At 43.2% G+C, this 13,592-nt stretch overlaps 1 protein-coding gene across 1 annotated transcript in view; it reads left to right on the top strand.

Moving 5' to 3' along the window:
- The first annotated feature begins 392 nt into the window (after nucleotides 1-392).
- Nucleotides 393-13,592, top strand: part of LOC135261454 (E3 ubiquitin-protein ligase TRIM71-like) — a 40,905-nt gene continuing 27,705 nt past the window's right edge. The window contains exon 1 of the mRNA XM_064347769.1: nucleotides 393-2,272. Coding sequence (XP_064203839.1) covers nucleotides 1,577-2,272 — 696 coding nt within the window. The 5' untranslated portion in view covers nucleotides 393-1,576. The remainder of the gene's footprint in view (nucleotides 2,273-13,592) is intronic.

Here is a 13,592-nt window from a genome sequence, read left to right as displayed (position 1 = left end):
GGAATTAACTGCTGCGGCGCTGTGATGGGTGGATGTATACGTTCATTTAAATGATAACCAGTACCACTAACCTGTACGATAACTTTTATGTATTAGGTTTACTTAATGTATTAATACAACGTATCGTGTGTCTCTTTACTTTGTAACAATTATGTATCTCCTTGCTATGTGGTGTGATTTTTACACCATTTCTGTTGCTTGTGACGTCACCATAACAGTTAAATATGCACTAATATCTATAGCTGTATGCACGGTAATATCGGGCTTCGAATCGCGCATATGAAACACCTGCATTGCTACTTTTTGGCGATATTACTGTGCTTGCCTACGACATGCCAGGAGTGCTTACGCGGGGTGTCCGAGTGTGTGGCAGTGTAACAGCCTATACCCAGCCAGGCCCCTCCTCCCTGTGGCCTGGCCCCTACGTGATCAGGCGGAAGTGTGCTCTCTCCTTTCGGGATTAAAGGGAATTTGAATCAATTTCATCAACACGCGTCTTCTCGAACAGTACACAACACATGCATAGCGCTGTGTGCGCGAGAAGAAAGGCGCTAATCAAACAATTTCCTGGGTTGGTCTGCGGCGTTAGCGCGAGACGAAGGCTCGGTTCGTGCCTTTTTCCCTCGGAGGTTCCAGAAAAGCCGAGGCTATGGAAAAACACGGTGCATTCTTCTAAAGAAAGGCTGCTTTGGAGAGGTACATGTATACCTCGAACAGATTCGATGGTGGGACTTTTCAGGGGAACATTTAAAAGAAGAGCAGAATATATCCGCGGGTATCTGGCACTGTGTGCGGAGTCGCATTGCTTCTGATCAAATGCTTTGATGAATTATTTAATTGCTTCTGGGTCGACTTAACTGCTGTCGATTGACTGGTTTGACGTTGCGGAAGGGGATTCGATGGTGGACTAGAAAGGAAAAACAATATTTTGCGCGAGGAAAAGCAAGATAAATTAATGTTTTGATTCAAGAAATTCATACCTCATTGAACCCCGTAGTCATGCGGTGGTGGGGGAGGAGGATCGGAGTAGCAACCACACAGCGGAATTTATGTTTCACAAGAATGTTGCTGCTGCATCTGGCAGAGTTATAAAATGCCTCTATAATGACTACAGATCTTTAATTTTTAAACGAACGGTAAAACTTTGCACTATTTGGCAGGGATGAAAGGCAATTAACAAAGTAATACTAGTTGAGCCAATTCGATTGCGCAGGCAAATTGAGAAGGCTGAACCAGAAATGTTTTGAATTTTAGAAATTGCGCGTAGATTTGCCTTGAATACCGTTTAGTTAAAAGTTTGCATGCAGTAATAGACAATTTGGACGTCATCGGTATGTCAATACACGTTACTTTATGTCTGGTCCAAGCAATTTCTCTCCAAAAAGTAACATTCTGAATGTTGATTTTTAATAAATTAAATTAAGAAAACTTAAAACCTCTTTCAAATCTGACCTCAACAACTAGTGTTTTGCTACAGTTCTCAACTGGAAAGCAGTTTAGCCTTAAAAAGGCAAATGTGTGCTTCTGTGCAGCATATGTTTTAAGTTGAGCCTGCTTTCCATTAGTTGTATTGCAAATGGCTTCATTCCCCGAGTCCGATCTACAGACATGTCCACTTTGCAAGGAACTGTGCGGGTCTTCTGCTCCGATCTCCTCCAACTCGTCTACCTCCTCATCCTCGTCTCAGACCTCCAGCTCCTCTACCTCATCCGCCCGAAGGCTCCATGTTCTGCCCTGCCTTCATGCCTTCTGCAGGCAGTGCTTGGAGGGGCAGCGTAACCCGGGGGACCCCTCCAAGCTACGGTGCCCGACCTGCGACCAAAAAGTCTCAATCTCCGAGTCTGGGGTGGACTCTCTGCCGTCGTCCAATTTCCTCTTCAGCAATCTGTTGGACGTGGTGGTGTCGTCCGAAGAGCAGAACAAGAACGGCTGCAGGAGCGGCGGCGGCGGCTACCACCACCCCCACCAGGGCCTGCACCGGCTGCACCGGCTCGGGGACCCCCACTGCAGCTCCTGCGACGAAGGAAACCCAGCTACCTCCCACTGCCTGGACTGCCAGGAGTACCTCTGCGACAACTGCGTCCGTGCCCACCAGCGAGTCCGCCTGACCAAAGACCACTTCATCGAGAGGCTGATGGAGACCCTGCACCTGGCCAGTCGCACCAGCAACTCCAGTACCCCCGTCACGCTGTCCCAGTCCTTCCATTCAAACTACCCGCTGCTGCCCATCTTTCAGGACCGGATGAGCTTCTGCCAGCACCATGACAACGAGGTGAGTCCGTCTGACCTGACGCATGCGACTACGGGTCGCGGTCACGGTCGTATTTTCTGCATTAGGTTTGCATTTGTGGCTCGATAAAGTACACGCGGAGAACTGTCAAAGGGGATTTTATTTTGAAATGGGATTCCTTTTTATGATGGTGTCATGGATATGTGCTATTATTAGCCAGTTGCTCTTCTTATCTGTGATTTATGGTTATGGCAAGAAAAGTTTGCATTCTCCTGTATGGTGTTAATGAGAAAAAGTAATTTTGTTGCATAGGCAACAGTTTAGATGGCCATATTGTCTGTCAGGTCAGAATACATATTTTGTATCTTGTCAATCATATTTATTTGCCATGTCTAGTTCCTTAGCTCAAGTAAATTGGGAAGAGCCCAGATACAATACACTGCTGGTGATACATGAATATTTACAAAAGTGCGGTGAAAATAATGTCTGCATGTGGAAACAAGATATGGATATTTCAAGTAGGCTAGTTTTTTTAATTATAGTGAGTGAGTGATATGAAAAACACCAAGTGGCTTGCAATGAATTCTGGGAAACAGGCTTGCTCAAATCAAATAAATTTTAGTGAAACAGGCTTGCTCAAATTGCAGTGCTGGTAATTATAACCAGAGAATATCTTGCTCTTCCTCTCAGTGATTTTTGTTTTAGTTTTGACAGCGTATCGAATGGAAACCGGCAAAACCTGCGCAGCCTAGAGAGATAACCCCACAACACAAAAACAACAAGGCCATAAAACTGAAGTCCTCATGTTGCAGTGTACTCACCAACAGACACCTCCACCCAACCGTCAGAATCAAGAACCGTGTGGTCTGTACAGAGGAAGGTGCTGAACTGAACTCTTTAACCTCTCGTACTGGCGCAAACGATTAAAACAATTCAAAGACATAATTTAGCTGTTTTAAACATTTTTTTCTTTTAAACAGTTAACATGTGTCAAGCAGAGGCATTAAAATAGATTTCTCAAAAATAATTTTTTACAGATATTTGACATTTTAACACCCACAGCTAATTTGTCTTAAATAGATGGTGTTGGTGTGTAGGGATCACATGACACCGACAGAGAAATAGAAGTTCCTCATGTTACAGAAAGACCCCAGTCCCATTTGGGGAATACTCTTAGTGCAGACACTCGCTGGTACGGTGTATGTGTGTCTGTATGTGTGCGTGTCTGTATGTGTGTGTCTGTTTGCGTGTGCGTGTGCGTGTGTGTGTGTTTGGGTGACCCAGGGGATGTCTTGAAAGTGTTTTGGTGTTTGAACTCCCTTCTGCCAGTTAAGAGGTTGCTTGTTGGTAACTGTTTCTCATTGGTGCTTTATTCATGCACACGATGATACTGCAAGTCTAAAAAAGGCTTGTTGGTCGAGTTACATTAATACTTGGTAATGCTCATACCTAATTTATTGTATTACCTGTGTGATATGGCTTTTCCCTAATCCCTTGGTGTGTAATTGTGTTACGTTTAGAGTAAATAGCTGCTGATTTGTAACTGTATGGCATTAGGTTCACACCATCAGTGTGCAGGCGAGCAAGACCTTAGCTGAGGCTACAGAATACATGATCATGTGAGAGATACCAGCCATGCCACATGCACTGGGGTCATTAGCCTGTGCAGTCAAGCTAGTCGCTGGAGATACTCAATACTCATCTCTCACAACATTTCAAATAGACGCATCATGGTGACTTTCTCTATGCAGATCCTATTCCTTACATTTACCTTTATGCCCTCCTCTCTGTTTGAGCATATCTATCATTTTATAGAGCAAGAGAGAGAGAGGGAGGCTGAGTGGGTTGTGTGATTGGAATGTGATTGGTTCTTCTTCATGCTTCCTCGCTGCATGTTCTTTTATCTTTAATGTCTAATTGAAGCCTGACTTGAATTAACAGTACCCCTGGAAAAATGGGGTGGATGTATCCAGGTACACCAAATAGATACGCTGTTCCTTCCAGAGCTGATTGCTCTCATTTTTTGTTCTCTGACGGCTTCAGTTTGGTATTGAAAATGGTCTCTCCTCATCTCGCCCCAGGTAAATGGAGCAGCAGTTTATCAGCAGTTCACCACATTCTTTTTCCCGCGTGTTTGTTGTTGGCACCCAGCTCTCGGTAATGTTATCATTCCATTAAAAGCGTCTGTGTTAATGAGCTGATAAGAGTCCCCAGGCTCTGCTCTCTCCAGCTGATACAGTGAGACTGGTGCTGGTAATTGTGAGAACGGAGGGGGGTGGGGGGGGTCGGGTTGCTGGCAGGGAACGCGACTACAGGTTTATAGAATTCAGAGTTCTGACCAACGTCCATTGTCAAGATTAACATAAAAGGCCGTCTCCCCTCAAACCAAATTTGGGATGATGGTGTTTAGGAAGGAAAACTGTTTCAGAACCCTAATTTGTCCATTGTTTTCTATTTTTCGTCCTGTTGAATCTTCCCAGTAGGGAGACTGACTCTGGTGTCCAGGACAAAAAGTGAGTAATGTGCATGTACACAGCCGGGTTTTCTTGGAATTGTCAATATTGGGCCAGACGACACCAGCGTGGGAGTGGCACTTGACAGTTCTCATTCAGTGCAAATAACAGTTAAGCTCACAAACACAGAATTGCTATATCTGTCAAAACTAAAAGTTTTAATTGCAAAAGTCATCCCCTCTGACATACCTTTCTGAAAAGACTGTAATCTTATAAAATAGCTGCCTGGTGTTTTAGAATAATTTTTTTTTGACTAAGATTGTTGAAACAGTATATGCTGCATGATCTCTATTCTCCAATCTCAACTCATCTGTTATATCAGGGTTCTCTTGTTTTGGTCGGTAATGAGGTGTAGTTATAACAGTTGACAATGTGACCATGACCTTGTTGACATTTTCAGTCAAAATGTGGACTTTTGCAAAAATTCATAATAAGCAGTATATTCATTTTGCTGCATTTTAACTGTCAGTGGGGGGGGTGAAACAGGGGTGAAATTCCTCATTACTCTATTCAGTTTCTTTCCTCTTGCTAATACAGTAAGCTTCAGCAATGAAAGGCTATGAGACACTCCATTTGGGAAGTGAACAGTTTTCTAATTAATTTTAAAAAAATTCTGTTTATGTAAAATGAAACATTCATATGAATGCCCCTTATTAAAAAAATCTTCATTGTTCTGCTTATGCATTTGTTAGTTAGTAACACTGATTAATAAATTAATCTACTAATCGCAGTGACAGAGTTATTGCCCAAGTTTCAGTCAATCTGCACAAACATTAGATACTACTTCAGAAATAAAGCTCTCAAGAGTCTTATTTTGAAAATCTTGGTGAAGATTGCATCTGTCTTTCCATTATTGTAGTTTAGTGCAGTGAAAAGTTCCCTTATTTATGTCGGTGTGATTTCATAAGGGCTTGTTTCTCTCAGTCTGCTTGGAATGAGGTAATTTATAGCCCTCTGCCCCTCCTTTCCCCACCTTTGCTAAAATACACCAATCGGTGGCGTTTGCCCAGTAATGGTGTAAATTTAACCCCTTGATTTAAGGATGGTGGGCCTCCATCTTCAGTGGCTTGTTTGCCAGATGGTGCTCTATTTTAAGAAAGGCTTCAACCTCGGCTCCCCCGCCAGCCCCCCTGTAAACACATTAGCCGCGTTTCCACTGACCCGCCTTAGCAGTAGGTCAGCTATACCTGCCATGCCTTCCACACCATTGGGCGATCTTCTTAGGGTTTTAAAAAAATGAAGCCGCATCCCATTATGGTTGGCGTTGCCTGCCACATTGCGTCCCTGCTGTGACCATGTGACTGTCTCTGCCATGCTATTGCCTGGCTTTGTGCAATTAACGCCATGGCGATTTGTACCTTACCCAGGGTACAAATCCTCTCAGTGCTCTTGGACCTGCCCTTACACTTGCCCTGGTTTCCTAGCTACATGCATAAAGCAGAGCTTTGGCTCTGGGGCTGTGCAGTTTGGCTGTGTTGTTGTTAATTGTGAAAGTTTGTGACAGTTAAAGGAAGGAGGTTAGCCTGAAGATGCATTACTGTTATTAGCACATGACCAGTAAGGAAGACTTGCATGGTTGAAATGTAATACGCCACACTGGTGCACTTTAGAGCAGCTCTTGTATGGCTACTGATCTGTGGAAACAGAGCTATTGTGTTGCTACTGCTGTCTTTCAGGTGACAGTAACTAAAACAGGGTTTTAGTCATTTTGAAGGCCTATGGGGTAAGAGTAAAAATGTTATTTTATTTGTGAAAGCATATACATAAAATTTAAAAAAAGATTTATTTACTTCATTCCATTTGCATTGTTTTTTTCAATACATAAAGGAGGTTTCTAGGTTAGAGACAAAAAGACAGGAAGTCACAGAAAGTAGTTTGAAAATACATTGTATAAAATTTCCTTTTTTGAATATTTTGGTCTCTGTGCACAAAATTTTATGTTCATCAATAACCTTGTATGATAGCTTTTGAAAATTCAGGACAAATGAGATTTTTTGGAGTGAGAAATGCTGGAACTTTACTGATTTATAAACAGTTTAACTGACCATTATCACAAGATTCCCCGGTAAGCAGAACTTTCAGTTGAACGTGAGCAGAAATGTGTCTTGCTACGGGAGTACCTGCACGCCGTGCACGTGACGACCGTAACCGCCAGCGGGCCTCTGTGGTCACGTGGTGCTTGTTTTTATTTTGGCAGGTCACAAATGTGGGTCATGCGGTGGGCGGGCGCATGTCAGGCACTCCGAGCGCAGCGTGGTTATGTCACCGGCCTCTCTCTCCCGCTCTCAGCGCTGAAGGCCTTCAGCGAGGGAACAGCGCGGCGATTACGCCACAGCCAAAAGTGGCCCCAACAGAAATAAGCCCCTGCCTGTTGAAAGCTCTGCTTAAGCCAAGTTTCTTTCAAAACCGTGAATTACAGCCCATTCCCTTTTAACGGCGTTTGACATTTGAGGTATTAAACAAAACAGTGTTAAAATTGCAGAGTCATTGTACAACTAATAATGCTCTGATGAACCTAAATTGTGATTCCCGGTATGTTTTGGCTTGGTTTCTTCTCAGGGCTAAAGCAGAGGATCTTAATGTTAAATCCAAACGATAGAACACTGTATAAAAATTTAATTACAGTATATATATATTCCACATTTTTCTGGTGGATTTTTAATTTTTTTCTAGTGTAGCATTGCAAGGAAGTGTTCCTGGTGTTGAGGTCTAAGCCATGCTGTGGATAACGTAATGCTGCGTACAGACAAAAAGCTACAGAGTGAAAGTGATTGTATAGTTCTAGCAATTTGAGATCAGAACGGGTACGGCTGATAACTCTCTGCGCTGTAATCCGTAGCGACGCACGGAGAGCATCACGTGCAGCAGGGCATCGGTCTCAGTCGCTCGGCTGTCGTCTGCGTAAAAAAAACGTGGAACGTAGAATTACAGACATTTGCATTCTTCTCATCCTCCAACACGCTTTTCTGGCCCGAGATGTCAACAGTAGTGTGGAGGCGCCAGGAAGTAACCGAGCGGAGGGGTTCAAAGGCTGTCGCGTCTGTTAGCTTTTGGAATGAAAGTGGGAACGAATGTGAATCTCGCTCTGAGGCCTTGACAGGTTCACGCCTTCGTGCTATTGCGGTTCAGGTATAACCAAGTCAGGCTGTTTGACTCTACACATTGCAGCATACTTCTCCAGCTGCTCTTATCATTGAGCTGGCCAACCTTTAATGTTCATTGTGTACAGTATGGACCATGATGGGAAATCTTTTGCTTCTAACCCACAAACAAAACCTACTACTCCATGCTGGTTCAGCAGGTGACCCACCTGCTGCATTTGGTAGCTTAGCCTTACGTAGTCTTGCGAATGCATTATCTCAGTATAGAGCACGGTTGTCATTGGTTTTCAGGCCAGAGGCTGATGGACAAGGCCATTGCTACTGCTTGTTCTCAGCTGAGAGGAGGCTCTCAAAATGGCATGATGTCAGCACCAGCCCAGTGCTGTCGCCGTGCCCTCTCGGGACATGGGGGACAATGAAGGTTGGGGGTGGGGGAGCTGACTGAAATCTCCCAGAGTACAGGCCCAACCCCCCCCCTTCTTTCTCTCTCCCTCTTTCACTGCCTCACTCCTCCTCCGCCATAAAAAGAGGAATGTGGAGCTGCTTGGACACACAGCCCAGGTGCTTCATGTGCAAGACAGCCGGCCTGTCTGCCGAAAAAAATTCAACAGCCAGATCTCGCGTTGGCTGGATGGCTTGAAGGTCGCTCCTTCCCTTCGGATGGCGGGAGGGGGGTCAAATGACAGTTTTTCTGGGCCCTACATCCCCCAACCTCTTACTTTTTGGGGACGTTCTAATGGTGAGAGCAGACTAAGCCATTCTGTCTCAGCGGTCACCTTCAGATCTGTAGGTACTGCTGGGGCCTCCCGCCTCCTCCCTGGTGGGGCTGTAACGAGGACCGATTAGGGCTAATTAACACATTGCGCGGTTAAACGGTGTCACACAACACTAGCGCACCGGTGCTTTTATTAGAGCTTTAATGAGATATTTCCTACCGACATTTTAACTGGTGACACAGAGGCCTGGACGATGGCCGCCTCTGTGGACGGACGGAACCCCAGAGTTAACGACTAGAAAAAAGTTCCGGAAGCCGGCCATTAGCCTGCCAGATCCGACTCTAAATGACAGATGCAGTTAAGAATGAAGCTAGCCCCCAATGCTGCGGAGATGTTTTCAGCGCAATGAGAGTGTGGGTTTCTGCTCAGAAAGAATGCAAATGGAAAAACGTGCTTAAGCAAGCCCTTCAGAAGAATTTGCAGCATTTAACAAAAAAAAAATGGAGCTGTTATTGTATTGTTTTGTCGTTTCCCACCCATTTCTGTCACCTTGTTCTGTGTTAAGAGACTTAAAAGCTACTTCATTATTTATAGGACTCTGTTACAGCAGTGCATGTCAACACATGCTGAATTAAAGAGCAGCGCTTGCTATTTTCTTTGTTAAATAGCCTGGGATTTAATTTGATCTTGATCTTCCCCAAAGTTGACACCTTGTCACTAGGTCATAATTCCATTACATACAGTAAATTCATTACAGTTTAATGTTGTAATGTTTTTTTTTCCCACTTGTGGAACTCAATAGGAACACTATTCCAACTCTGCAGCAGGTAATAACCCTTTCTTCACTGGCAGCCATCTTGTTATGTGATTTTATGTGTTTGCTTTTTTGTTATTGTCTTTCATATGCAATTATGCCTGTTCATTCAAGACAGTTGATTTGTAAATATTCAAATGCCATATTCCATTCAAAATATTCATATTTCATATGAGTTGTGATTGTAATCTTGGACACCAGTTGGTCCAAAATGGACAATTTGGCATGATTTTCAGTGCATTACATTGGGAACTCAGTGGTTAACTCAGGTATCGCTCAGTATGCATTTGTTCTGTGGCCAGTGTGCATCCTTGTCTGGGAGCTACCACATTTTGATGGAAACAAACTGTCACTAAACAGTTTGGTGAGACACCCAATATATTTATTTGTACTCTAGTAGTGTTAATGTCCACAATTGGGAAAACAAATAATTATCCATTGAACTGAGCTGCCCTTTGCCCTTTCTTTAGTCCATGTTTTGAGTTGACAGTGTGTGTTGTAAAGTTTAACTTTATTCAAAGTCAAAAGTAAATTGTAATGCTAATTCGCAAAGTGGGACAGTGGATATGATTTTTTAAAATAGTTCTTTATAATGTACTGCTTAATGAACTTAATGAAATGCAGAAAAGCAGCTGTGAACATTACTGTTTTGTCATTACATGAACATGTTTACCAGAACTGTGTAAAACACACAGCTAGAACTCTTAGTTTGATGCTGAGCAGAGAGTATAATACTGTTGTGAATGGGCTCATTTATTGTCAATCTAGGAACAAAATGCAGTCAGTACTACATAAAAAACATTATGAATGCACAGTGTGAATGGAGTGGAAGCTGTATAATTTCTGTGTCTCTAAACTACAGCTACAGAAGAACCTTGGATAGTGCAGTTAACATGGTTCCATGTAAATGGCCCACCTTTTCCAGCAGCTACAGTTTTTTCACATTTAATGGAAGAATGGCGAAAGACCAGCAGAAACGGAAGAGAATTGGATTACACACGTAAAAAACTTTCCATGAAAGGCAGACTCTATGGTCTTCAGTCACTCTGCGGGGGAGGACTTTTGGGGGGGGGGCGTGTACGGGGGACTGGTTTTGTTAATCCCGAGAACGTGCCACACCGCTGCGGGTTGAATTATGGGAATGCCCTGTCTCCATGGCAATGTGCTTGGAGGGGAGAGGCTCATGGGAAAACCCCTATAACCCAACCAAATCTCTGCTGCATTTTGGGGGGTTGGGGGGTTGGGGGGGGGTTGGGGGGGAGGGGCTGAGGTCATGAGTCAGAGGTCAGTAGATGAGTCCAGAGCGGGTGTTGTATTGTGCCATTGTGAATATGAGCAGCAAAGACAAACCTCAAGGTTCTTTTTTTGACCAATCTTTTTAATGACCATTTGGTTTTTACAGTGCCTAACATTAATTCCTTCTCATACTTCTCATTGTTTCTCTTCGTAATGTTTAATTATCAGTATTTTCATAGATAAGAATAATAAAACGTTTAATGTATAGCTTCTTTTTTTAGAAAGGAACATTTTTAACTTATAATGGTCTAGCCACTGGTCCTCTTTGACTTTGGGCCTCCTGTGGATTTTGGTAACATTGTTTTTTTGTAATTACATTTTTGTACTCCTGAATTTTCCACTTTTTCTATATCTCTCTGGTTAAAGGGAATGCATTAATGCAATGTGTGAATGACACTCTTTCTATGTAATGCAGCTACATTTGGCAGCTGGGTCTTGTTGCTCATAAGTAAAGGGCAAAGTGCACTACAGCTCTTTTTTTTCTTCTTGGGAATCATTGATTTGCATTTAGTTTAATCTGTTATAAAAAATATTCTATGGTTTTAATGATCACATTTGAATAATTTAACTGTGCAAAAGGTTCTGCATACACAATTGTAAAGGGAAAATTAATATGAGTTAAGTATGTTATTTCATGGCATGTTATTTCATTAATATTGATAAGAATAACATTGGATTTTTCTTAATCTCTTTTGTTAATTAACAAGTATCGGAGTATTGAATGACGGAATTGATTTGTGCTCTCATGACAGAATATTTGAACAAGGGAATATTATGCCTGATGAAAAGCTTGAAATTGGGTTTAGGCCTGACATGTAAAAGCCAGCTATGCTGCGGGGGAAACAGCCCGTCTGTAAGGGTGTGCTTGGTGCCTCAGCGCTCGCAGCTCGTAGCTCTCTTTTCCGGAGCGTTCTCGGCCCGTGTCGGGCGGGCCTGTTTATCTGTGTAGCGGTTTTAGCAGGGAGGTGGAGATGCTTATTTTTAGGCCGCGCTCCAGTGTCTCTGGCTCATTGCGCCTCTCCCGCAGGTAGGTTCATTGCCGTGCGTGAGCGTTGTATTTTTGAACGCGCATTTGTTGTGTAGGCAATGCAGGGCGGGAGGCGTCTTTGAGCAGATGCGTCTTTCAGCTCAGGAAAAAAAAAACAAAAAAAAAAAAACAAAGAAATCTGCATTTGACATTTTTGAAAAGGTCAGGGAGACCTAATTAGCGCAGCGCCATTGATTCCTCACCACGTAGAGGGACAGAAACCATTTTTGACAGCGTTTTACTCTGCATGGTCGAACAAAGCCTTGTTTGTTCAAGAAAGGGGAGTGCCCTGACATCAGTTGGAAGGTCCAGCTTTCTCTCTTAATGGATTTGGTCCTCTTTCTGAAGGCCTAATGTCAGGCTTTGAACTTTGTTAATTTAATTTCGATCTGTGACTGTTATTTGCAATACACCACAGTGAAAAATGATCTTACTGGAACAACAAGAACGGTAATGGTAATATGGTAACAGATGTCTGAAGTTTCTGCTGTGCTAAATGAAGAAGTAAAACTTGCTGCAGAAGTAAAAATATTGCGAAGGTCTTAGAAAAAATGTGCTTACATCAGCAGCAGGTCGTTGTCATTTGACCAGTTGATTTTTAAGCTAATGAATTGATGTGATTAGGTTATGGAAAATGGACTTGCTGGAGTCTAGAAGTTTTTGTTTTGGCTGCACAAAAAACTACTTTTCTTAGTAATCACTCATTTTTTCCCGCCAAGAAATGGCAATGCCTGTAATTATAGGTATTATGCAAGTCATACTTAAAATATTGTTGGTGGCAAAGTTTGTTGTGGGCAGACTCTTCAGCCATAGTATGAAATGACAAGACTGTGAAGGCCACTGAGCATCTCATTTAGTCCGCAAAACATTTGAAGGGACACACTGGTGTGTGTATGCCTCGTAATTTAGGAGGTTATGGGTCCTGGGGGAGGACCAGTGTGCTCATGCTTCTGTGCAGCGCCCCGGGAGGTGCATCTAACCACAATTTCCCTGTGTCACATAGTGATTGTAACTCCTTCCCCCTCCCCCTCCCCCTCCCCCCAAACCCCACATCTGGTGGCTGGGGACCCTGTTCCAGGAAGCCCCTCCTCCACCGCTGCTGTCTTTGTGCCAGTAATCAATGACGGGGGGTCCCAATCACGGCAAGATCCCGCGTGTGTGAAATTTTTATATGAAGGTGGCACATGCCATTTCCTTAGTGTCACCAGATGTAACTGGGTGAATCATTGACTTTTTTTTTCTTTTTTTGCAAGCTATGAAACCTTTCATTCTCACCTCCCTTTGGTTCCTCGGTTGTTTGGCGAGTAATAAAAGGGCCTTGCGGGAGAACTGTGCGGATCTTGGGAGGCTTCTTGGAACTCCACTGGACTGTTGCGTCTCTGAGCAGGGTTTATGGCTAAGTTGTGAATGGTTAGAGAATGTGTATCTAAATAGGCTGTGACATTGCTCTCCGGGTGAGGGTGTTCTACTGAGTGCGTGCATAAATAAACAGTAGTGCTGATGATCAGAATTTGCTACCTTGTTTTAGTTCTGAAGGTCCTGTGTAATTGTGATGTATGTCTATGCTACATCACATAGGAAATATACTGGACACACTCAAAAAAGAATTACTTTGTATTTGTTCAGGGTTACAGCCGGAAGCCTACCCACTGGGTGGGGGAGGGGCAGTGTGAATTGGGTTGAGAGGGAAGACGCTTATTTTAAGAATGTATAAAGGATGTGTATACAACTAGGAAATGCTCTTCCTGATTGGCGAAATACATTTCAAACTGGAACTCATGGTATTAAAATGACTCTGGGAAATTGTCACATTTCAGAAACTAGTGTGACTTTATTTGACAGCAGCAATTACATAACCAACCACTCGATCTCGCAGGGACAGGGAAATGACAGCT

The sequence above is a fragment of the Anguilla rostrata genome, chromosome 8 (assembly GCF_018555375.3).
Source record: "Anguilla rostrata isolate EN2019 chromosome 8, ASM1855537v3, whole genome shotgun sequence".
Taxonomy (NCBI): domain Eukaryota; kingdom Metazoa; phylum Chordata; class Actinopteri; order Anguilliformes; family Anguillidae; genus Anguilla; species Anguilla rostrata.
The sequence above is the reverse complement of the archived record's forward strand: the minus strand, read 5'-3'. Positions and strand labels throughout refer to the sequence as shown.